Source organism: Aphidius gifuensis, linkage group LG4 (assembly GCF_014905175.1).
Source record: "Aphidius gifuensis isolate YNYX2018 linkage group LG4, ASM1490517v1, whole genome shotgun sequence".
NCBI classification, from domain to species: domain Eukaryota; kingdom Metazoa; phylum Arthropoda; class Insecta; order Hymenoptera; family Braconidae; genus Aphidius; species Aphidius gifuensis.
Genome location: NC_057791.1, coordinates 22,778,492 through 22,803,026, shown reverse-complemented (window position 1 = coordinate 22,803,026; position 24,535 = coordinate 22,778,492). Strand labels below are relative to the sequence as shown.

General features: G+C 23.8%; 5 protein-coding genes across 8 annotated transcripts; 2 read left to right on the top strand and 3 right to left on the bottom strand.

The window, feature by feature from the left end:
* Nucleotides 1-1,544: 1,544 nt before the first annotated feature.
* Nucleotides 1,545-2,218, bottom strand: LOC122855764 (mitochondrial import inner membrane translocase subunit Tim13). The gene is made up of 3 exons (XM_044157350.1): nt 1,998-2,218; nt 1,830-1,898; nt 1,545-1,686 (listed from the first exon to the last, which is right to left on the bottom strand). Exons 1-3 carry the CDS (start codon nt 2,109-2,111, stop codon nt 1,588-1,590), a joined length of 282 nt encoding a protein of 93 aa, XP_044013285.1. The 5' UTR covers nt 2,112-2,218; the 3' UTR covers nt 1,545-1,587.
* A 228-nt stretch (nt 2,219-2,446) lies between these two features.
* On the bottom strand, nt 2,447-3,252 carry LOC122855762 (60S ribosomal protein L21-like). Of its 2 annotated transcripts, none has more exons than XM_044157348.1 (2): nt 3,201-3,252; nt 2,447-2,994 (listed from the first exon to the last, which is right to left on the bottom strand). In XM_044157348.1, exon 2 carries the CDS (start codon nt 2,982-2,984, stop codon nt 2,505-2,507), a length of 480 nt encoding a protein of 159 aa, XP_044013283.1. In that variant the 5' UTR covers nt 2,985-2,994; nt 3,201-3,252; the 3' UTR covers nt 2,447-2,504. The 2 variants fall into 2 exon arrangements, with proteins under 2 accessions (XP_044013283.1, XP_044013284.1); XM_044157349.1 differs by having other exon boundaries at nt 2,447-2,996; nt 3,204-3,251.
* Nucleotides 3,253-12,646: 9,394 nt separating this feature from the next.
* Nucleotides 12,647-16,296, top strand: LOC122855759 (protein transport protein Sec23A). 2 transcript variants are annotated; one of them, XM_044157343.1, is made up of 6 exons: nt 12,647-12,836; nt 13,011-13,290; nt 13,359-13,445; nt 13,536-15,386; nt 15,558-15,578; nt 15,846-16,036. In XM_044157343.1, the coding sequence occupies exons 2-6, from the start codon at nt 13,012-13,014 to the stop codon at nt 15,933-15,935; spliced, it is 2,328 nt and encodes a 775-aa protein (XP_044013278.1). In that variant the 5' UTR covers nt 12,647-12,836; nt 13,011; the 3' UTR covers nt 15,936-16,036. The 2 variants fall into 2 exon arrangements, with proteins under 2 accessions (XP_044013278.1, XP_044013279.1); XM_044157344.1 differs by lacking the exon at nt 15,558-15,578 and having other exon boundaries at nt 15,846-16,296.
* Nucleotides 16,297-16,310: 14 nt separating this feature from the next.
* LOC122855761 (calcineurin B homologous protein 1) lies at nt 16,311-17,646 on the bottom strand. Its single transcript, XM_044157347.1, has 4 exons — nt 17,306-17,646; nt 16,978-17,241; nt 16,811-16,904; nt 16,311-16,728 (listed from the first exon to the last, which is right to left on the bottom strand). Exons 1-4 carry the CDS (start codon nt 17,370-17,372, stop codon nt 16,584-16,586), a joined length of 570 nt encoding a protein of 189 aa, XP_044013282.1. The 5' UTR covers nt 17,373-17,646; the 3' UTR covers nt 16,311-16,583.
* Nucleotides 17,647-17,754: 108 nt separating this feature from the next.
* LOC122855760 (SWI5-dependent HO expression protein 3-like) lies at nt 17,755-24,131 on the top strand. 2 transcript variants are annotated; one of them, XR_006374094.1, is made up of 7 exons: nt 17,755-18,446; nt 18,523-19,279; nt 19,346-19,484; nt 19,558-19,676; nt 21,823-21,917; nt 22,228-23,359; nt 23,994-24,131. XR_006374094.1 is itself a non-coding variant. In XM_044157346.1 (6 exons), exons 1-6 carry the CDS (start codon nt 18,436-18,438, stop codon nt 23,147-23,149), a joined length of 2,043 nt encoding a protein of 680 aa, XP_044013281.1. In that variant the 5' UTR covers nt 17,755-18,435; the 3' UTR covers nt 23,150-24,131. The 2 variants fall into 2 exon arrangements, 1 of the variants encoding a protein (XP_044013281.1); XM_044157346.1 differs by having other exon boundaries at nt 22,228-24,131.
* Nucleotides 24,132-24,535: the final 404 nt, after the last annotated feature.

Genomic DNA, 24,535 nt, shown 5'->3' with positions numbered 1-24,535 from the left:
TTATTTTTAATTTGTAAATGGTGCTAAAATTATTTGAAATTTATTCTCAATACGAGATTTGTCCAGTTAGGTGCTTGTATATTTTTCTTGCATACTTCAAGTACTTTAACGAACTGAAAAATTGAATAATTAAAATACTTTTGATGATTATTATTGGGCAGTCCATAATTTAATTTAAAAAAAATATAAAAAGTACAATTTTTTGGAGTTTAAATACTTGAAATTTTAACAATAATTAAACTTCAATTTAAAAAAAAAAAACACAAATAATTATTATTATTGACATAGAGATTTCTTTTACAACAAAAAAATTTGATTAATATAAAAAAAAAATACTGAGCAAAATCTAAGTTAGTTTAAGATAAGTTTTTTTAAAAGAAAAAAAAAAAAAAACCGAGCTTGATTCAAAATTGCCCAGTGTTTAATAATTTTAAAAAAAATATTCAAAGAACTCTATTGTTCTTGGCCAATCAGCGTGGTTACAAATAAAATAAACAATAAAAAAAATATTGTATATATTTTTTTTTAAACAATAATGAAAATTAATTCAGTACTACCATTTAATGACATTCCTGAAATATTTTTCAATTAACTTTAGTACATTTAAAAAATAATAATAATTACATTCCATTAAGATTTTTAATTGGCAAATTGTTTTTAAAATAATAAAAGATTTTTTTCTTTTTTTTTTTTTTTAAATAAATAATAGTTATAAGTTAATAATAACTGTTTAATAATTTTATGTTTTTAAATTATTCATACTCACAATTTAGCTATTTACATTTGTTTTTTTAACTATAAAAACAATAACAATATATTTTTTAATTAAGTGTGTAACCACGTTGAATAATTGGTTGCTATATTGTGCCTTTTAGCGTGTATCTTTAATTAATAATAAATAAAAAAGAAAAGCAATGAAAAAATACTGTGGAATTTAAAAGAAAAAAAAAAAACATTATTTTCTGATAAATAAAAATTAGCCAATTCACATTAATTAATGTTATTTAAATAATTTTTTTTTTGTCATATCGCTGTTTTAGATAATTATCATAAACAAAAGATAATTAATTTGTAAATAATTTTAAACGACTGGAATTTATTTTGCTTTTACTGCAAAACAAAAATGCAGTCAAATTTTAACATTAGCTCATGTTTGCATTTCTAAATATTTTTTTAAATAATTATATGAATTATTTAAAATTATTGTGGCTGTTTGGTGTGTTGATTATTATATTTTATAAATGAACAAAAAAAAAAAGCTAAAAAAAAATGTTAAATTGACAACAATAGAAAATCGTTTTTAAAATGTTTGTATTTACACTTTACTTGTAATTTCTTAAAAACAAAATAAATAAATAAATAAATAAATCAATTATTGTAATCATCTTTATTTAATAATTTTTAAATAAAGAAAATGTGTATTTACATGAAAAAATTCACCCAGTTACACTCAACCATCATTTACCAGAACAAAAAGAAAGAATTCTCAAAATTTTTAATAATTTTTTTTAGATTTAGTTTGTAATTAACTAGTCAATTGTATGTAATTTTTGATACAATTTTATTAATTATAATTTAATAATCTATTTACATTCTGTTACGTTCTTTTTGTAATCTGCCACTGTATGCTCTGGTGACAACATTGAAGGAATCCATGTAACGATCCATACACATTGCAACACATTTCTAAGATAAATCAACAAAAAAAAAAACAAATTCAATTAGTTAATAGCCATAAAAATACCAGCAAATAATTAACCAATTAATCAACTATTGAATTAAATAAACAATGTATTATTAAAGCTGGGGTTATGTTTCGAAAATCTCACCTGTTCTGAACTATCCAATGATGTACCTGGTTTTAAAACACATTTTTTAAAACATTTCTCTGTCATTTTCTGTAAATAATATTAATTGTTATTATTATTTAATCATAAATAATCATAAAATTATTAAAAAATTGATGTAATAAGTATAATTAATTATGCAATAATTACGGTTAATAATTCTTGAGCATTTGCAACAGCAATTTCTTGTTTAACTTGTTGCATTAATTCATCTTTTTCAGCTCCAGATAAACTTGCTAAACTTCCTGGTTGTATTGAATCCATTTTAAATATTAATTAATATTATTTATTTATATTTTTTCTATAAAATTAATGTAAGAAACAAAATCACACGTTTCTTCAGTTTTTTTTTCAATAATACCCGGTGTGTGTGTTTTATTTTTTCTTGTGTGTGTGTTGATCGAAACGACAGTGGCGCGTTTCGAAAAATTTCGAAATTAATATTATCGATAAATGAGATTTCTATTTTATAAAATTATAAACAATATCAATTATTATTAATTAATTATTTTATTAAAATAATCTAGATTTATTTATAATCATGTTGATAAATTTGTATTAATATTTATTGAGGAATTTAGGAGATAGAAATAATTTTTTTTTGGACTTTTTTAATTTTTTAGTTTTGTTGTTATTTTATTGATTTCAATGATAAAATTAAGCAATAAATTCATATGGAATTGGAGCAAGAACAATTGGTGCATCACGTCCAGAAACAATGTGAGCTTTTGATGGTTGTGCTGGTTGTCTCTTAAGTTGCACAACAATTTTTTTTTCTTTAGCTTCTTTTCTTAATTTTTCATTTTGCTTAACTCTTTTCAAAAAATCTTCACGACATTTTGAGTGGGTTACATGTTCAATACGAACATTAATGCGTTTGGCAATAATATTACCACGTACACGTTTATTAACAATGACACCAAGTGCATGAGCAGTGACATTGAATACTCTGCCAGTCTTTCCATGGTATACCTTGTATGGCATGCCTTTTTGAACAGCACCATTACCCTTGATATCTACAATATCACCAACTTTGTACACTTTCATGTACGTTGACAATGGAATTGTTCCATGATTGCGAAATTTACGAGAGAAAAGATCTCTGGTACCACGACGATAACCCTTGGAGTTGGTCATGATTCAATATCTGAAAATTAATTTTTAGAGTTTAAAAAAAATTGTCAATAAATTTAATTTGAGGTTAGCTGGAAATGCCAATAAAATTTATAGCTTTTTTATTTAATATTACTATCAAGAGACGTAAAAATATATTAATTAAAAAATTATTTAAAATTATCTTTGTTTTTTTATTGTACTATTTACAATTGTAGTGGAGCAAATAAAATTACAAACCTTTTTTTTTTTTGATGAACCAAACGCACAAATTTCAAGTAATAAAAAAATAAAAGTTACATGTGTTTATAATAATAATGATAATATTTTTGAGTTTGACGTGAAGTTATCGATTGACAAGTCAGTGGTACCAAAACAAATATTTTTCTTTTTTCTCCCCACTTAAAAATTACTAATAAATTTAAAATTGAAAAGAAAAATTTTTCGTCCCATAAAAAAGCATAAAATTTTTTATTGAATATTTATTATTTACAAGCAATAATAAAAGAATTTAAAGAAAAAAAAAAAAAATTAAGTATTGGGAAATATTAATAATATAAATTTTTTAAATTTATTTTTGAATGTTATTTTATTTTATTTTCTTTTACATTAAAAATATGTATGTTTGTAAACAAAATACTTTTGTCATGTTTATTATTAAAATAACAAATAAATTTTTTAAAAATAATATAAAACTATTTCAATGACATATTTTATTCTAAAATTTTATTTATTTTGTTATTTCCTGCAAAATTTTAAATTTTATTTCTAAAAAAAAATTAACTGATTGAATATAATAATTATTATAAGTATCGATTTTACGTTTTGTACAAATTACAATTCATTTTTATTACAATAATTGCGCATTAATTATCGTTTAATTTACAATCTGAAACTTGAGAACAACATAAGCAGACTATTTTTATTGTCATTCCCTTTTTTTTTTGATAAGAAAAACTTGTAAATAAAAAACTCGCAATTTAAACATTTTGTTGGAAAATTTTCATTGATTTAAGAATATATATGTGGTAACTAGATTGAGGATAGATAATATTTGATATTTGTTAATGTCGCCACTTCTCGTACATTGGACTTTGAAGCCGGGAGACATTGCCGCAAGCCAATACTTTGATTTTTGACTTACAAAGTTATATGCTTAACACGCTATCTAATATCGAAAATTAACATTATTTTTTTTATCTGGAGATAAATTTTTTTTTATTCCCTGAGGGCTGAGAATAACACCATTTTTAAAAAATATATTTTTAAATAAAAGACACGTCCTTCATATGTAATAAATAATATTTTTATCATCAAAATAATAAAATTTTTGTCACATTTTTATTATATAAACAATGCGGAATTGAAAATATTTTTTATTCATATATATATATGTTCAATCTTTGTGGCTTCAAATTTTACATAAAAAAAATTTATTATTCACAGAAAAAAAAATAAAAGAAATATATTTTTAAAAATAAAACAGAATTTATATGTTGATAAATCATATATTTATTAATAATAACAATATGCATTCAAAAGATTTAATTTTCGATATATGTTTTTAGTATTAATCCAATAAATTTTTTCATATTATTCATTAACCACAGAGGAGTAGCCTAGATCATTCTTATCTAATGAAAAATGATTAAATGGATTATGCCAATTAGTTTTACATGTAGTTACACACTTCCATATTGGTTTACATTTGTTTGGATCAGTTTGACATTCTGTTGCTGGATCACCAAGTTGCGCATGAGGATTTTCAGAAGTATCACACCAAGTATATGTATCTATACCACAATATTTGCCACATTGATTTTCTTTGAACCATTTACTATTACAAAATGCCTTAGATATTGCTACAACTTGATGTAAATTTACTGCCAAATTTAGCATTATTAGCATCATCAAAATACCCAACTGTTTTCCCATTAAAAATTTCATATTGAATTTCTTTTATTGTAGATATGATATTTTCAAGTCTCTGCAGGCTGTAAAAAAAAGAGTACAAAATCAATTTTTATTATAATAAAAAATATATATACTTAAAATATGTAAGGTGACATTTTTGCCTTCTCGGACCGCTTGCTGTTGAATTTGACCTTGGATAAATAATAATAATAATAGAAACAAAGCTAAAATCAACATAATAATGATGAACTGTATATGTATAAAAAGCGTAGAATAAATTCGAGAGGTTTTCAATTCGCCCTAAAACCGGAAAAAGACCTACTATCATAATCTTGGGCTCAAAACAATAGATATTCACAACAAAGACAAATTAATCAAATCAATCAAAAGCAAACGATCTAGAAGAAAGCCACGAGGTCGTTCAGTGTATGAGTACTCAAATGTACTCAAAATACATAATAACGTAGACTCTAAATATTATCAAAATCTTAATCAAGAAGACCGCGTCCGTGCGAAATATTTAATAAAAAAAAATAAATCTAATTTAATAATCAAAATAAATAAATAAGTACCAAGATCAACCCAAGGATCAGCCTTGAGTTGATCGAAAAACTCCACATAATCAAGATGGCTAACACATGGCGGCCGGTGGCTGATCTATCACAAAATCTGACCTCAAACTCACCTTCGTTGAATGACTAATTAACACGAGACGTCCAGTCAGTTCGGCGTCACTCAGACAAGAAAGCGAGTTTCTCACATTGTCTTAAAAAAATTTTCCATTGTTTTACATAATACATACGAAAAAGGGGAGATTTGCTCCACTCTAATTTCTTGATATGTTGATGATGTCGTGCCATGAAGAGTCGATCAAATGATTTTGTGGCTCAGCCTTTGAGGCAACGAGAATTCGTTATATAAATAACTAATAAGCATAATACAACAACTACAGATATAGTAGTGCGTAGCTAGGCTTGGTTACTGTTAATCGACCAATTAAAGATATAAAAGAAATATATTTTTAAAAATAAAACAGAATTTATATGTTGATAAATTATATATTTATTAATAATAACAATATGCATTAAAAAAATTTAATTTTTAATATGTTTTTAGTATTAATACACTAATGAAAATTGATCTGTTGGATCCCAATTAGTTTTACATGTAGTTACACACTTCCAGCTTGGTTTACATTTGTTTGGATCAGTTTAGCTGGATCACCAATTTGCGCATCGGGATTTTCAGATGTATCACACCAAATGTATCTATTATAACCACAGTATTTGCCACATTTATTATCTTGGAACATTTTATGATCACAAAATGCCTCAACACTTGCTACAACTTGACGTAAATTTACTGCCAAATTAAACATCATCAAAATACCTATTTCTTTTTCCATTAAAAATTTCATATTTATTCCAAAATATCTGTCTGTAAAAAAAGGATAAAAAAAGAAGAAAATTCATTTTAATTATCATTAAAAAAATAAGAAACATATTTACAACTTATAACACCTATTTTAAAAAATATATTTTTAAATAAAATACACGTCCTTCATGTAGAAAATAATATTTTTATCATCAAAGTAATAAAATTTTTCGTCACATTTTTATTATGTATAAACAATGCGGAAAATAAAAATATTTATTATTCATGTATGTTTAATCTTTCGTGGCATAAAATTTTACATAAAAAATATTTATTATTTACAAAAAAAAATGAAAGAAATATATTTTAAAAAATAAAACAGAATTTATATGTTGATAAATTATATATTTATTAATAATAACAATATACATTTAAAAAATTTAATTTTCAATATGTTTTTATTATTAATCCAATAAGTTTTTTCTTATTACATTTATTTTGAAAATGAATTCAAATTATGAATCAAATTTTTCACCAGGTTCAAGTGTATCTAATGGATTCCAATTAATTTTACATCTAGTTACACACTCCCATGTTGGTTTACATTTATTTGGATCAGTTTCACATTCTGTTGCTCGATCACCAAGTTGCGCATGAGGATTTTCAGATGTATCGCACCAAGTGGATTTATCATCACCACAATATTTGCCACATTCGTTAACCATGAACGTATTATGATCACAAAATGCCCGAGGTACTGCTACAACTTGACGTAAATTTACTGCCAAATTCAGCATTATCAGCATCATCAAAATACCCAACTGTTTTCCCATTAAAAAATTCATATTGAATTTTTTTAATTGTAGATATGATATTTTCAAGTCTCTGTCTGTAAAAAAAGAACACAAAATCAATGAAATTATTTTTTATTATTATATAATAAAAATATACTTGAAATAATAATATAATAATTTTTAGAGAATAATATATGTATATGTATACGAAATAATTGTGATAATATATTACCTTTTTTTTTTATTTTGGAGAAGATATATTGAATGTCGCCGAGCAAAACGTCTAATGATTTTATTTTTTTTCAGTTTGCCTTTTATACTATTTTTGCACATTAAAATTTCAAGGATAGTTATAAAAAATACATGAAATGTCGAATTCTTTTGATTTTATTTTTATTTATCATTTTTATGATCCAGGTAAAAATTTAAGGAAATATTTTTTATTATAAAATATTATTTTTTTGTTATTTCCGGTAAAATAATAAATTTTATTTGTGAAAAATACTTTTATTTATTATTGATTTTAATTTTCAAAATATTCAGGAAACGTTTTTTCCTGAAATATTATTATTTATTTTGTTATTTCCTGCCAAATTTTAAATTTTATTTATAAAAAAATACTTGCATTTATTATTATTTTTAGTTTTAAAAATATTCAGGAAATGTTTTTCCCTGAATATCTTCTTTTTTTTTTTTTGTTATTTCCTGTGAATAATAAATTTTATTTATAACAAAAATTTTTGTATTTATTATTATTTTTTATTTTAAATATTTATGCAACAAAATTCCATGTATGATAAATATTTATAATCCAAAAATTTTTTAACTCATTAATTTATTTTTTAATTATCAAATTTATTTTTTAACATTTATATTTATAACGAGTCGGCCGTGTTCGGCTTCGCTGAACTTGGTTGTATATTTATTTTTGATTCTTCAAAAAATTAAAAATAAAAGAAATAGGTATGTAGAAAAAATTCAATTTCTACATTCTGATAAACCGGACAACATTAAGAACCAATGCATTTTTTTATTTCTTTTCTTCTCGATGAAATATATTGTTTCATCAAAAAAAACCCAGGAGATGATGAAAAAATTCAACTTCGACATCCTGGTGAACCGAAAACCAACATTACAAACTAAAGCAATATTTTTTAATCTCTTCTTTCTGAAAAAATATATTTAATAATGAGAAAACCCTGAAGATAATTGCAAAAATCATTTTGACCTCCTGGTGATCGTAAAAAGTAACCTGGGTGATTTTTTCGTGGACTTAAACCCTCCCGAGCTCAAACTAAATATCTATGTTAAATTTCATGTAAATTGGGCGAATATAGTTTGCGTAAAACTGCGTTTCCAAGGATCCGGCTACGTCCGTTTATTATATAGATTAACATTCAAATTTTCCTCATTATTAATTACAGAATATTTATAAAAATAAATCAAGTTATTATTTTCTGTAAAATAATAAATTTTATTTGGGAAAATACTTTTATTTATTATTGATTTTAATTTTTAAATTATTCAGGAAATGTTTTTCCCTGAATATCTTCTTTTTTTTTTTTTGTTATTTCCTGTGAATAATAAATTTTATTTATAGCAAAAATTTTTGTATTTATTATTATTTTTTATTTTAAATATTTATGCAACAAAATTCCATGGATGATAAATATTTGTAATCCCAAAATTTTTTAACTCATTAATTTATTTTTTAATTATCAAATTTATTTTTTAACATTTATATTTATAATTATTATTTAAATTTTTCTCATTATTAATTACAAGATTTTTATAAAAATAAAACAAGTTGTTATTTCCTGTAAAATAATAAATTTTATTTGTGAAAAATACCTTTATTTATTATTGATTTTAATTTTCAAAATATTCAGGAAATGTTTTTCCCTGAATATCTTCTTTTTTTTTTTTGTTATTTCCTGTGAATAATAAATTTTATTTATAACAAAAAATACTTGTATTTATTATTATTTTTAATTTTAAAAACATTAAGGAAATGGTTTTTTCCTTGAATATCTTCTTTTTTTTTTTTTTGTTATTTCCTGCAAATAATAAATTTTATTTATAAATAAAATTTTTATTATTTTCCAAAAAACAACAAAAGAAATAAAAAATAAAAAAAAAATTATTCGTTAATAAATTAAATACTGATTAATAATATGAATTATTTAAATTTATTTTTGATCGTGATTTTATTAATATTTAACTTAATTTTTTTTTACATTTTTTACATTTACATTTACTTTTTTTTCCTTTTTTTACATTCAGTGTACATGTATTTATTTTTATTTTAAAAATAAATTTATCTATTATTATTTATTTGTTTTTTTACCCCAAATTTTATATGGATTTAAATGATCCTTATTAACTTTGCAAGAAGATACACATTTCCATTCTGGCTTACATGAATTTTCATTAAGAAAACACTCTGTTGGTGAATCACCAATTTTAGCATCTGGTTTTTCAGATGTGTCACACCAGTATGATTTGTCCTCATCACAATATTTACCACATTCATTTTTTTGAAACATATTATGATCACAAAATGCCTCAACACTTGCTACAACTTGACGTACATTTACTGCCAAATTTAACATCATCAAAATCATCAAAATACCAAATTCTTTTCCCATTAAAAATTTCATAATTATTCCAAAATCTCTGTCTGTAAAAATAGGGTAAAAAAAGAAGATGATTAATTTTAATTCTAATTAAAAAAATTAAATAATTTTAATAATCATATATGGATATATAAAATAATTTTAATAATATTACCTTTTTTATTTTATAAGGAGATATTGATGAGGTCAACTATTTTAATTAATTTTTTTTCAATTTGTCTATTATTTTTTTCAAATAATTTTTGTAATTTATAAACCTTATAAAGATAGTAATAAAAACGAATTTCGATTTTATATTATTGATTCGATTTATACTCACATGACCCAGGTAAAAATGTAGAGCGAACTTTGACATTTTATATATCAATATTTTTGCTTATCACGCTATCTAATGTCGAAAATTAACATTATTTTTTACCTGGGGATAAATTTTTTTATTCCCTGAAAAGTAACACTTTTTTAAAAAAATATATTTTTAAATAAAATACACGTCTTTCATGTAGAAAATAATATTTTTATCATCAAAGTAATAAAATTTTTCGTCACATTTTTATTATAAACAATTTTCCAGCATAAAAAAAAAGCATAAAATTTTCCATAAAAAATATTTATTATTTACAGAAAAAAAATAAAAGAAATAATATATTTTAAAAAATAAATCAGAATTTATATGTTGATAAATTATATATTTATTAATAATAACAATATACATTTGAAAGATTCAATTTTCAATATGTTTTTATTATTAAACTAATAAGTTTTTTCTTATTACATTTATTTTGAAAATGAATTTAATCATCAAATTATTGATCAGCTAAGTGCTTACCAGCGACCAGCACGTTTACATTTAGTTACACACTGCCATTCTAGTTTACATTTGTTTTTATCAGTTTGACATTCAGTTGCTGAATCACCAATTTGTGCTTTGGGATTTTCAGATGTATAACACCAACGGTATTCACTTCCTTCACAATATCTGCCACATCTATTATCTTCGGAAAGATCAACATTACAAAATGCTTGTCCATTTACTGTCAAGATCGGCATTATTAGCATCATCAAAATACCCAACTGTTTTCCCATTAAAAATTTCATATTGAATTTCTTTTATTGTAGATATGATATTTTCAAGTCTCTGCCTGTAAAAAAAAGAGTACAAAATCAATTTTTATTATAATAAAAAAATATACGTGAAATAGTAATAATTATTTTCGAGAATAATCTAATTTATATGTATATACAAAATAATTATGATAATATATATTACCTTTTTTTTATTTTGGAGAAGATATATTGAATGTCGTCTAGCAAAACGTCTAATGATTTTATTTTTTTTTAGTTTGCCTTTTATACTATTTTTACACATTAAAATTTCAAGGATAGTTATAAAAAATACATGAAATGTCGAATTCTTTTGATTTTATTACTGTTTATCATTTTTATGACAATTAATATTACGCACATGATCCAGGTAAAAATTTAAGGAAATATTTTATTCTGAAATATTATTTTTTTGTTATTTCCTGTAAAATAATAAATTTTATTTGTGAAAAATACCTTTATTTATTATTGATTTTAATTTTTAAAATATTCAGGAAATTTTTTTTCCTGAATATCTTCTTTTTTTTTTTGTTATTCCCTGTGAATAATAAATTTTATTTATAACAAAAATTTTTGTATTGATTATTATTTTTTATTTTAAATATTTATGCAACAAAATTCCGCCTATAATAAATATTGATAATCCCAAAATTTTTTAACTCATTAATTTATTTTTGTATCATCAAATTTATTTTTTAATTAAATTTTTATTTTATAATTAACATCTGGTCATTTGAATAGTCTTCATTATTAATTACAAGATTTTGATAAAAATAAAACAAGTAATAACAAAAAAAAAGGCTTATATTATTATATAATATTTATAAAATTGTAATTAATGAATTTTTCAAATTATGCAGAATAAAATTGACCAAATGATTTGACCTGGAATTATTATAAATGACTTTTATATTTACAAAAAATAAACACCTTATACCCACACATAAATTTTATTATCAATTAACATAATTTTTTTTTCACTTTAATTTCACCAAAAATGTGCACAAGTGTTTTTTTGCATATAGACATTAACAACAAATATATGTATCATACAAATCGTTTATTTTTCTTGTATAAAATATCCCAAGAAAAAAAAAAAAATATCAACTTTTAAACAAAAATTGAAGAAATCACAATTTGTTAAATTAAATATTTTTTTTTCTTCCTCAAGGTATTGTTATTATTTTGAATATTATAACACAATAATTAAAATAATTATCTTTACAGACATAAACTTGTAAATTCAATATCAATCATAAAAAATAAATCAACCATGAAATTTATAATAATAAAAAATCATGTTATTTTGATGATTTTGATAATTATAAATTTGGCAATAAATGTCCGTCAAGTATTAACAGTAACAGAGGCATTTTGTAATCATAATATATTTCAATCTGATGTCTGTGGTAAATATTGTTCCGGAGATAAATCCTATTGGTGTGATACATCTGAAAATCCATATGCAAAAATTGGTGACCCACCAACGAAATGTCAAAATGATAAAAACAAGTGTCAAGCTGAATGGAATTGCGTATCTTCATGTAAAGCTAATATGGATGAATTTAATCCTTTCAAAATTTGGGGCGTAGTTCATACTGGATAAATTAAACAAAAAAAAATATATTAATTTTAAAATTAAAAAAAATAAATGTAAATAAACAAATAAATAAATAAAATTACATTCAAAAATGAATGAAAAATAATGTCGATTTTGTGTTGCTTAAATTCAATCAGTCAATCATTCATTATTATTATTATGAAATTTAAAAATAAAAAAAAAAGAGAATGTTTATTTTGTTGATTTTGACACTAGGGAAAATATGAAATATCCCTATAATTTTATACGACGAATAGCAGACGAATAGAAAGAATGACGTGGCCCGAATGACGGCTACACAATTTGTTCAATTGAAATTCTCAACAAACAAATTATCCACAATTATTAATTAACACTTAAATCATGATATAATTAAAGTAATATAATAAATATATTGTTGTTTATCCATTAACGGAATTATTTATTTTTATTAAAATTAATAAAAATATAAATTCAGGTAAGTTTTAAGTGTATAACCTTAAGTTTTAATTATTTAATTAAACATAACATAATGAAACAGCTTGTGGATACAACATCTTGAATTATTAAAACAACAAGTGTATTATTATCTATTACAATCAAGTTATATTAAAATAAATAAATAATTTCTATATTAATTTGTTGTAAAAAGGATGACGACTTATGAAGAATTTATTCAACAAAATGAGGATCGTGATGGTGTACGTTTTACGTGGAATGTATGGCCTTCATCAAGTGTAGAAGCAACAAGACTTGTTGTACCACTTGGTACACTATATCAACCTATCAAAGAACGACCAGATTTACCACCAATTCAATATGATCCAGTACTATGTACAAGATCAACTTGTCGTGCAATTCTTAATCCATTTTGTCAAGTTGATTATCGTGCTAAATTATGGATTTGCAATTTTTGTTTTCAACGTAATCCTGTAAGTTATCTTTATCTATTATTAAATAATATTTTTTACTAATATATTTTTGTAATTTAATTGTCAAGTTTCCACCACAATATTCTGGAATTACTGAACAACATCAACCAGCTGAATTAATTCCATCATTTTCAACAATTGAATATACAATTTCAGTAAGTAAAATAATAATAAAAAAAAACAATTGAATATTAATAATAATTTTAAAATTATTCAATTTGTTTGTTTATTTTATTTTTAAATAGAGAGCTCAATGTTTACCACCAATATTTCTTTTGGTTGTTGATACATGTATGGATGAAGAAGAATTAAGTGCATTAAAAGAAGTATTACAAATGTCAATATCACTTTTACCACCAAGTGCATTAATTGGTTTAATAACATTTGGTAAAATGGTACAAGTACATGAACTTGGTTGTGATGGTTGTAGTAAAAGTTATGTATTTCGTGGTACAAAAGATCTTCAACCAAAACAAGTACAAGAAATGCTTGGTATTGGACGTCCAATACCTGGACAAAATATAAATTCACAAAGAAATCCATCTGGTCAACCATTACCACCAGCAAATAAATTTTTACAACCAGTTCATAAATGTGATATGAATTTAACTGATTTATTAAATGAATTACAACGTGATCCATGGCCAGTTGGTGTTGGTAAACGTCCATTAAGATCAACTGGTACAGCATTAGCTGTTGCAACTGGTTTACTTGAAGCAAGTTATGCAAATACTGGTGCTAGAATAATGATGTTTCTTGGTGGTCCATGTTCACAAGGTCCTGGACAAGTTGTTACTGATGAATTACGTTTACCAATAAGATCACATCATGATATACAAAAAGATAATGCAAAACATATGAAAAAAGCAACAAAACATTATGATAATCTTGCTGAACGTGCAGCAACAAATGGACATATTATTGATATATATTCATGTGCACTTGATCAAACTGGTTTATTAGAAATGCGTTTATGTTGTAATTCAACTGGTGGACATATGGTTATGGGTGATTCATTTAATTCAACATTATTTAAACAAACATTTCAACGTGTATTTACAAAAGATGATAAAAATAATCTTAAAATGGCATTTAATGCAACACTTGAAATAAAAACATCACGTGAAATTAAAGTATCTGGTGCTATTGGACCATGTGTATCACTTGGTACTAAAGGACCAAGTGTTAGTGAACAAGAAGTTGGTCTTGGTGGTACATGTCAATGGAAATTTTGTTCATTAACACCATCAACAACAACAGCATTATTTTTTGAAGTTGTTAATCAACATGCTGCACCAATACCACAAGGTGGAAGAGGTTGTATACAATTTATAACACAATATCAACATAGCAGTGGACAAAGAAGAATTCGTGTTACAACTATTGTTAGAAATTGGGCTGATGCAACAACATCATTGAATCATATAGCTGCTGGTTTTGATCAAGAATCAGCAGCTGTATTAATGTCAAGACTTGCTGTATTTCGTGCTGAAACTGATGATGGTACTGATGTATTACGTTGGGTTGATAGAATGCTCATTAGATTGTGTCAAAAATTCGGTGAATTTTCAAAAGACGATCAAAATACATTTCGTCTTGCTGAAAATTTTTCATTGTATCCACAATTTATGTATCATCTTAGAAGATCACAATTTCTTCAAGTATTTAATAATTCACCAGATGAAACAAGTTTTTATCGTCATATGCTTATGCGTGAAGATTTAACAAATTCATTAATAATGGTACAGCCAATTTTATATAGTTATGGTTTTGATGGACCACCAGAACCAGTTTTACTTGATACATCATCAATTCAACCAGACAGAATTCTTCTTATGGATACATTTTTCCAAATTCTTATATTTCACGGAGAGACTATTGCACAATGGCGTCAATTAAAATATCAGGAACTTCCTGAATATGAAAATTTTAAACAATTATTAAATGCTCCTGTTGATGATGCTGCTGATATATTAGCTGGAAGATTTCCAGCACCACGTTATATTGACACTGAACAGGGTGGATCACAAGCTAGATTTTTACTCAGCAAGGTCAATCCAAGCCAAACACACAACAACATGTACGGATATGGACCGGTAAGTTAACAAATCAATAAACATTTATGTAATATCAATTTCATAATAACATCGTCATTCAGTTATGAATGCGATTGCTAAATATATTTTTTTTCTTATTTTTCGTTATGAATTTTATCATTGTGATTAATTTTTTTTATTATTCAATTTCACCATGTTCCTGCAAACAAGGGGATGCCGATGCCCAATGGGGTGTGTTTTATTATTTTACAAAAGAAAACAAATCTTTTTTTTTTTTAGTTTTTTCAAATTATAAATTACTTTTCAGTTGAAATTATTAGCGGCTATGGGGCAATTAAAAATAACAGCTTTATACTTGTCTAACAATAATCACAACTTGTATTTTAATTATTAACTATTTTTCATTTTATTTATAACAATTACTTGAATTATTAATTTTCTGTAGTTTAAATTAAATTTTTAAATGTATTTATTAATTAATAATTTTTATTTATTCAGGAAAGTGGAGCTCCAGTTCTTACTGATGATGTCAGTCTTCAGGTATTCATGGATCATTTGAAAAAATTAGCTGTTTCATCAACAGCCTAAGATAGAATAAATTTAATTGAGAATAAATTCTCATGTTTTCTTTTAATATATAATAAATGCAAAAAAAAAAAAAAACAAAAATATGTACGTCAACAGAAAAAAACAACAACAAAAAAAACAACAACAATATATATTTAACAATTAATTTAAAAAATTTGATTGCAAAAGAAAAAAAAAGAATAGTAACTTTTTTTTGTTTTTTTTTTTCGATTCTTCAATGACACTATTTTATTTTTCGAATATTTGTTTTAATTATTATTATTTTTTTTTGTTTATTAATTTTTTACTGGCAGAGTTTTCCAGGCATATTGGCCTGATATTCCAGTCATATATAAAATATATGTAAATTATATATAGGCAATAAAATTACATTGATTTTCATTGATAATTAATAAATTTTATTTTTCCCTTTTTTCAATTAGCATTTAATCTAAGTACATATTTATTTTGACAATAAAATAATAATTATTAATTGTTGATAAATATAATGTACAACCATTTGAGTCAATTAATAATCTATTTAATAGACAAAAATTGACAAGAGTTTACCATTTAAAAAAATAATATATAAACATCAAATTTCTATTTACAATAATTAATCTAATATTTAAAAAAAAAAAGCCAGTAATTTTGTTGTTTTAATTGTGATTAACTGAGGAATCTTATTGACATTTTTTGTTCGACATCTGTTCTATCAAGAACTTTACAAAATTCATCAAACGATATCATATTGTCACCATTTTCATCAGCTTCTAAAATTGTTCGTTCAACAATACTCGTTAGTTGTTCTTCACTGCAAATAACACGTATTAATTAATCATTTATTTATCAAATTATTGATGTTAATTGTTTTTTGTTTTTTTGATTATTAATACCTGATGTTGGCTCCAACCATCATGTGTAAAATTGCCAGCAATTCATCTTTTGATATCATGTCATCATTATCCAAATCATACATTTTAAATGCAACTGAAATAAATTATTAATAATTAATAATAATTATATAAATAAATAGTTATAATAGTGAAAAACTTTCACCAACATTTTAACTTTTCCTTTCTTGAATTAAGTCTATTTGTACTATTTTTTTTGATCGGTCTAAAGAGTGCAAGAACTTGCATAAATTGTAGAAAGTTAACTCTGTCATTTCCACTTTCATCAAAGAAAGCATTAACAATTCTTTCACCAAGTGGATTAATAGCAAGTTCAGGAATTCTTAAAAAATCTTCACGACTTAATGTTCCACAATCACCACGATCAAGGCTTGTAAATCTTGAATATAATCTTTCAATTTGATTTGGAGTAACTGAAATTTATTAAAAAAACAAATTAATAAATTGACAAAATTAATTATAAAATCTTAAACTCACATCCAGTTGCTTCTTGTATTTGTGAAATTTCTTCTTCACGTAATAATAAACTTGATTTATTACCCATTGTTAATAATAATTAATTATTTTTAATTTTAATTATTAAAAATTGAGCTCACTTTAGTCGAGAAAACAAAAGTCACTTTACAGGTATCTAGTCATTATTATTTAAAATGTCATATTAATTTTTTTATTTATTTTTTTTTACCAAGAAATAATGGTCAAAGTTCAACTGATTAGCAAATATCACAATCAATGTATTATTTATTTTCTGGATGTATATTTTTAATTATTAAAAAAAAATCATAATCACAACAATATGACCACTGAGTGACAGTAAAAAGTTAAGCCAAGTTTCCAACATTTTAACTCGGCCATTTTGAAAATTTAATGACAATGATTACCGAGTTTAACCGAATGATTATTTTTAAAAATATATTTTCACCCCGATTATTATTATCCCGGATTTCCGTACACTTCCGTAAATTTCCGTAGCCAGAGGGAGAGAATTGATAGAAAAAAAAAAAAAGAAAACATCCAATTATTTATCATCACCATATGTTTTCTAAAATATTTTTAATCAAAAAGTGAGGTCAACAACATCATCATCAAGTCTATCCATTGGTTCCATAGCATCAAATAATAATTATTATTAATTATTAATTATAAATATATGTCAGGTGTTAACATAACCTAACTATTTGATATTTTATTTATTTTTCTCTCTCTGCGTCAAAATATTCAAGGTCAATAAATATTTGCTACAATAGTCTAGTGTATTTGTACATATATAAAAATACATCAGTGAAATTTTGTCGTCGTTGATAGTTTGAGTGTTAATTTATATCATTGACCGTTTTTTTATATTTAATTTTGTATTTGTGTGTTTCAACAAACTTGATAATTTATATACAACAATGGCGGCTTTTTATAGTATTAATATTAAACTTGATGATGAATTATTTATCAAATATTATTGTTAATTAAATTGCTAGCAACCATTGATTTATTTATTTGGTTTTATCAATAAACTACATGGTAACGAATAAATTTAAATAATAAACCAAATATCAAGAAATAATTTACAATTGCTCCAAAAAAAAAAAAATCATAAATAAAAGTAAATAATCATGAATATCAGGTAAATATAAAAAAATAAAATAATACCTTTAAATGAATGTATAATTAATAATGTTTTTTTTTTGTTTAAATAACAGATCAGAAAATATGAAGACAGATAGAATTGATAAATCATCAAATTCATCAAGAAGAAATAAAAAGAAACATGGTGGTAAAAAATTAAATCCAGTAAATAATAATTGGTGTGTTAATAAAGATGAAAATGTAAATGGTCATTCAAGTAGTGGTAGTATAGATTATGGACAAATGTTTTGGCAACAGCCATCTGGTATACCAGCTCATATGCAGCCACATACTGGTCAACGTTTATTTACAGCAATGTCTGATCCAAGTGTATGTGGTTATTCAGCAATGCCAATGGCATACACAATGGAGCCAATATCAATGCCACCATTATATCCAATATATCGTCCAGTACCACAACAACAACAACAGCAACAAAAACAGCATCAACAACATCATCAACAGCCACAAACATATAATAAAATATATAGAGATAAAAGTAGAAAAAATATATCACATAATAATCAGTATATTATTGCAAATCAAACAATGCCAAATGGTTATTCAAGTTTACAAGATAATACATCAAATTATTTAACACCAAGATATTGTGAAAATGGTGATTATGCATCATTACCACCAAATGCTTATGACAATGTTGATGATAGTGATGAATTAAATTGTGAACATAGAAGATATTCTGATCCTGGTCTTGGTCCAGCTGATATTAAATCTTGTGATAATAGTGATGATTCAGATACAGGAGAGAGTGAAAGTTCAATTGTTACTATTGGAAAAAATAATAAACTTGTTTTTTCACTTATTGAACAGGTTTGTTGTTTAATTTTAATTTATTATTATTATTATATTTTTAATTAATTATTGTTATTGGTATAGATGACTAATTTGAGAGAGGCCAATAGTAGAATGTTCAAGGAACTTCATGAGACTAAATTATCATTGGATAATGTTAAAGCTGAATTATCAAAAATTAAAAATCAAACATCATCGGATTATCAACCTGGAATGTTGTCTGGTAAATATTAGCTTTTTTGTTGTTGTTATTAATTTTGTTATTGTTATTTTATTGTTGTTTTTATTTGATAAAGATATCATTAGTGAAATGAGAGATGCAAGTAGAGCTCTTGATGAATCAATGATGGCTAAAGTAACATCAATTGTTGAGGATAAAAATCAACAGACACAATTAGAGATGAAAGATATTAAGGTGAGATTTATATTATTTGTATTAAATAGTATTTCGATTGTTTAAAGATAAATCGAAATAATTTTTTATTAGAATTTACTAGTTACTATTACGAGTGAGATAATAATTAAATTAATATTGAGAGTTTAATGATTGGCCAATTAACATACAGCCTTGAATCATCATTAGGATCATCAATAACATCATCAATATTTAATGATTATTAATCCTTGAATTAATCGAAATTATTAACTTCAATTTGATATTGTTTTTTTTTTTTTTTAATAAAACATTTTTCTCGTAGAAAAATAAAATATAAAAATAGAAATTTTATTCATCAATTGAGACGATGAAAAAAAAAAGTTTGTTAAAATTAGTATGATGTTTTTAGAGCAATAGAAATTAATGAAATTATTTATTTGAAATATCGACTCGTGTGTTGTGACCATAAATAAAAACGTTGAATAGTTTTTTTTTACCTGAAAATAAAATGAAAGTAAATGTGAAGAAAAGTCAGATGACTGCTTTGGTAATATTGAAAGTATTGTGGGAATGAAAAACAAAGCGGTATCTTTTTATATTATTTATTTTATTTTTACATTTAGTTTCTCACTTGATTTTTTTTTTTTTTTTTTTTTTTATTATCATGAATACATGAAACTCCATCATCGGCACATCAAAAAACTGTAAAAATTTCCCCTAGTCCTTTTTTTTTTCTTTATCCTCTTGAATACTACTGTGTTTACACGACGTTTTTCGTGAACATTATTTGATCAGGACAAGGGCCAGGTGATGCGGACTATCAAACTCTATATTTTCCCTCACAAATCTTATTCTGGTTAACTATTATCGTTACCACGTGAATTTTCGCATCTTTTTCTAAGAAAATATATTCAAGTTCTGTTAACTTTGAAATTTAAAAATAGAAAAAAAAATTAAAGTTAAAAACTAGGTACTTTTAATATTTATTATAAAATTAAATATTTCAACAGTTGATTATCAATTTACATAATTTTATTATCATGAAAATGAAGTATTAATAAATTATTACGTTTATTTTTTTTTGTCATTTGAATATTCTTCTGTGTGAAATAAAAAAAAATTACATGCAGACAATATTTTATAAGTTTACATTGAAATTAGTTGGCTCGGTGTAAATTTACGTGGATTGAATATATCATTGAATTTTGCAAGAAAAGAACCATAAAAATTTTTAGTTGGCATTGCTACTAGCTTACCTGAATACAAATAGCATCATCACACATGTGGAAAATTTGAGGAACCTTGTTATTATTTTGCATCATTAATACACTGATTTTTATTTAATTTTTTTCATGGACATTTATCATTTTAACATTTTGATCAATTAATTTATTCAATTACAATATTTTTAATAATAAAAATTATTTATTTTTTCATTCATTTATTTACAATAATATTTCATTATAAAAATAATTTTTTTTTTAAATTTATTCATTTAAATTTACTTATTTACAATATTTTTAATTATAAAAAAATTTTTTTTTTTTAAGATTTATTTATTTACAATATTATTGATTGTAAAAAAAAAAAAAATTCATTTATTTATTGTAATTAATTTACTTACAATATTATTGCTATAAAACAATTTTTTTTTTTGCATTTATTTAATACAAAAATAATTATTTCGAATGAAAAAAAAAATGCAATTTTTTATTGATAATTTTTCTGATGATTCTAAAATGGATGGCTCTGTTAAAATTTGATCTATTTTCTAAATGGGCGTGTTCATAGATGTACTGAATGTTTTGATGATTAGGTTTCATATGTGGGGAAATAGAAAAAATAAAAGTAAGAGAGCCAAAGAGAGAGAAAGAAAAATAATAGATGAGAAAATATGAACGTTATAACAGAGGGTTTGAGGCACTTAGTAGCTGTCAGGGCTTGTCCCTCGACCTCTTCGTCTTCTCATGTTACAATCGTCCATTAGCCTCATCAACAATCCTTCCAATAGCCAACCACCAACCGCCATCATGATCACCAACTTAATTTCTTAATTAAACTTTATTCTTCTATATATTGTATTTTTTTTTTTTGTTCCACATAATTTTTTGCCTGTTTCTTTTTGCTAACATAAACTATAGACTTGTACAATTTATTAATTTTAAATATCTTTTTTTCTCAACAGGAACATCTTGAAAAATTAACTGCAGAAAAATATCAAGATTCTAAAAAAATCATTCAACTTGAAGAAGAAATTTCACGTTTAAAAATTAATTCAAAGTGAGTATTTAAATTTTTTTAAAATTAATTATTGTTTATATTTTCGTTGGGCAATTGCTGATGATTGATTAATTTCTCTGCTTATTTCATATAAAAAAAAAATCAATTTCAAAAAAAAAGAAAAAAAAACTATAAATTTTTATCGTTTTTTTTTTTTTATAAAATGCATGTAAATAGATAAAAAAAATGGTGGTTTGGTGCTTATTTTTTTTTTTTAAATAGATGGTAAAATAAATAATGATGAAAATAAAACAAAAAAAAAAAAAAAAGAAATAAAAACACAAAAAATATTCGATTTCGATAAATATAGCAATGAAGATCGTGTGATAGCTGCATTTGAGGAAGAAACACTTGCACTGAGACGTGAACTACAAGAAGCAATATCAAGAAATTATGCTGATAAAGATGGATTAATTAAGTGCGTAGAAGAAACGATTATAAATCGTATAACGCCTGTATCATTCAAGTCACCCTGTGTAACAAGCACCCCCGTGCGTACCGATAAAAATATGATAATAGATAAATCCTTAATAAATGAATTAAATGATTCATCATCATCATCCTCAATATCCTCATCATCATCATTATCCTCACCACTTCAAATATTATCCTCATCCAACTCGTCGAGGATTAATCAAGATGATGTTGATGTTAATACCTACAATGACAATGTTGTTGATCATGATTGGGAATGGAAAGAACTTGATCATGGTTCAGCTCAATCAAATATATCAAGTCAAGAATTTAATGAAGATGAAGATGACAATAAAAATCATGAAAATGACGATAGTTTTGATAAAGAATCAATGCAATCAATGGAACCAGATGAAAAACAAAGACAAGAAATAGAACGTTTAATACAATATCATCTTAAACGTGAACAAATAATTTCAAATAAAAAAACATTAATTATTAATGATAATAATACAAATAATAATATTAAAAAAAATACCAAAAAATCATGTTTTAGTTTAACATCAAGTACAGCATCAAAAACATCATCATCTTCTTCTTCATCTTCATCATCTTCGTCATCTGGATTTGATAATGAAAAATTAAATAATAATGAATTATTAAAAATACGAAGAAAAAATGGTACTGTTGATGTACCAGATGTTATTGTCGTCGCTGGAAAAAATGTGGTATCTAATAGTTTACACTCGACGAGAATCCTGACATCCAGAGTCCTCACTGCACCTTCACGTGCCACTTATACCACTGCTTACATATAGGCTACGTACGGGGACACCAGTATCAAATGAAAAATCAAATAATATTATTTATAGAATTTTTTTTTTTTTTTTTTTTTTCATTAAATAGTATATTATTTGTTTTATGCCATCATAAATTTACAACAATTGGTGCTTCATTATTCAGGGGGCACTGGGCAATTTTATTAATATATTTTATAGAAAAAATATATATATTATTTTATATAGCACGTAGGTTTTTTTTTCCATTACATTATTGCATGTAAATAATTAATTTAACAATGTCATTTTTTTTTTATTTATAATAATTTAAATATCATGTTGCTTATACCACTTCATTATTCACTGGAATCCTTGTAACCCTAGCTTAAAACAAAAACAAAATGTAGTCACTGTTTGTTCACTGTGTCATTGGTTTTTAATATTTTTTTTTAATTGAATTTTTGTTTATTTGTTTTTGAAAATTTTGGTAAAGCTCAGGTAATAATAATAAAGCTCAAATTTAATAAAATTATTATTATTTTATGTCATAATGATATACTGAATTAAAATTAGAAAAAAAATTATTTAATCTACCTCAGCCTTACCTTGATTATTTTTATTTTATTTTTTGTTCGTTTTGTTGTTGGTAAAATTAAAATTGTTTATTAGTTTTTAAATTTTCTTTATTGGATTTATTTTATTTATCATTATTTACATATACTTAAATAATAATTGTGTAAATTTTGAAAATAAAGAATTCATTTTTATCTAGTCGGCTGCATGGCTTGGCTCTTTTGATAATGCTTAGCCTTGCTTTTGTAAAATAAAAAAATAAAATATATATTAAAAGTTATTTTAAAAATTAATTATTTCGACCGATTAGACGTGGAATGGAAGGAGAAGAAAAGGTGATTTATCAAACTGGAGAACATGGTGGACATCATGCATGAAAAATAAACAAAAAAAAAAAAAATGGAATCACAAATTAAATGAGGATCAACTTGAAATTCCAAATCACAAATGAGACTGATGCTGTTAATGGAATGAAAATCAACATTTTATATAAAAAATTTAATAGTAATAATAATAAAAATATATAGTCATACAATAACATTGACAATATTTATAACAAAAAAAAAAAACAAATAATTAATTGTCAACGATGGTTAAAACTGGTAGCAATAATTTATAACTCAAAATTTAATTTATTAAAAAAAGCAAATAACAAATTATATTCTCTATATTTTTAATCACTGGTTTTAATAATAATTAAAATCAATCAATAGCTAATGACAAAAACAAAAAAAAATGCAAGCAAACAAATAATATTTATCTCAGAGTTAATAAACCCTTGGCATTTTTAATTAACAAATTAATAATCACTATTTTTTTTTTTTTTTTTTCATTAACACGAATGTTTTATGT

Bases quoted from the DNA above. Each gene is read 5' to 3' on its own strand.
- LOC122855760 (XM_044157346.1), top strand. The intron at 19,485-19,557 runs GTAAATATTAGC...TATTTGATAAAG, and splicing joins TCAACCTGGAATGTTGTCTG to ATATCATTAGTGAAATGAGA. The intron at 21,918-22,227 runs GTGAGTATTTAA...CGATAAATATAG, and splicing joins CGTTTAAAAATTAATTCAAA to CAATGAAGATCGTGTGATAG.
- LOC122855761 (XM_044157347.1), bottom strand. From the start codon at position 17,372: ATGGGTAATAAATCAAGTTTATTATTACGTGAAGAAGAAATTTCACAA. The intron at 17,242-17,305 runs GTGAGTTTAAGA...AATAAATTTCAG, and splicing joins AATACAAGAAGCAACTGGAT to TTACTCCAAATCAAATTGAA. The intron at 16,729-16,810 runs GTATTAATAATC...TGTTATTTGCAG, and splicing joins ATGGTTGGAGCCAACATCAG to TGAAGAACAACTAACGAGTA.
- LOC122855764 (XM_044157350.1), bottom strand. From the start codon at position 2,111: ATGGATTCAATACAACCAGGAAGTTTAGCAAGTTTATCTGGAGCTGAA. The intron at 1,899-1,997 runs GTAATTATTGCA...TATTATTTACAG, and splicing joins ATGCTCAAGAATTATTAACC to AAAATGACAGAGAAATGTTT. The intron at 1,687-1,829 runs GTGAGATTTTCG...GATTTATCTTAG, and splicing joins CATTGGATAGTTCAGAACAG to AAATGTGTTGCAATGTGTAT.
- LOC122855762 (XM_044157348.1), bottom strand. From the start codon at position 2,984: ATGACCAACTCCAAGGGTTATCGTCGTGGTACCAGAGATCTTTTCTCT.
- LOC122855759 (XM_044157343.1), top strand. From the start codon at position 13,012: ATGACGACTTATGAAGAATTTATTCAACAAAATGAGGATCGTGATGGT. The intron at 13,291-13,358 runs GTAAGTTATCTT...TTAATTGTCAAG, and splicing joins TTTGTTTTCAACGTAATCCT to TTTCCACCACAATATTCTGG. The intron at 15,387-15,557 runs GTAAGTTAACAA...CCTGCAAACAAG, and splicing joins ACATGTACGGATATGGACCG to GGGATGCCGATGCCCAATGG.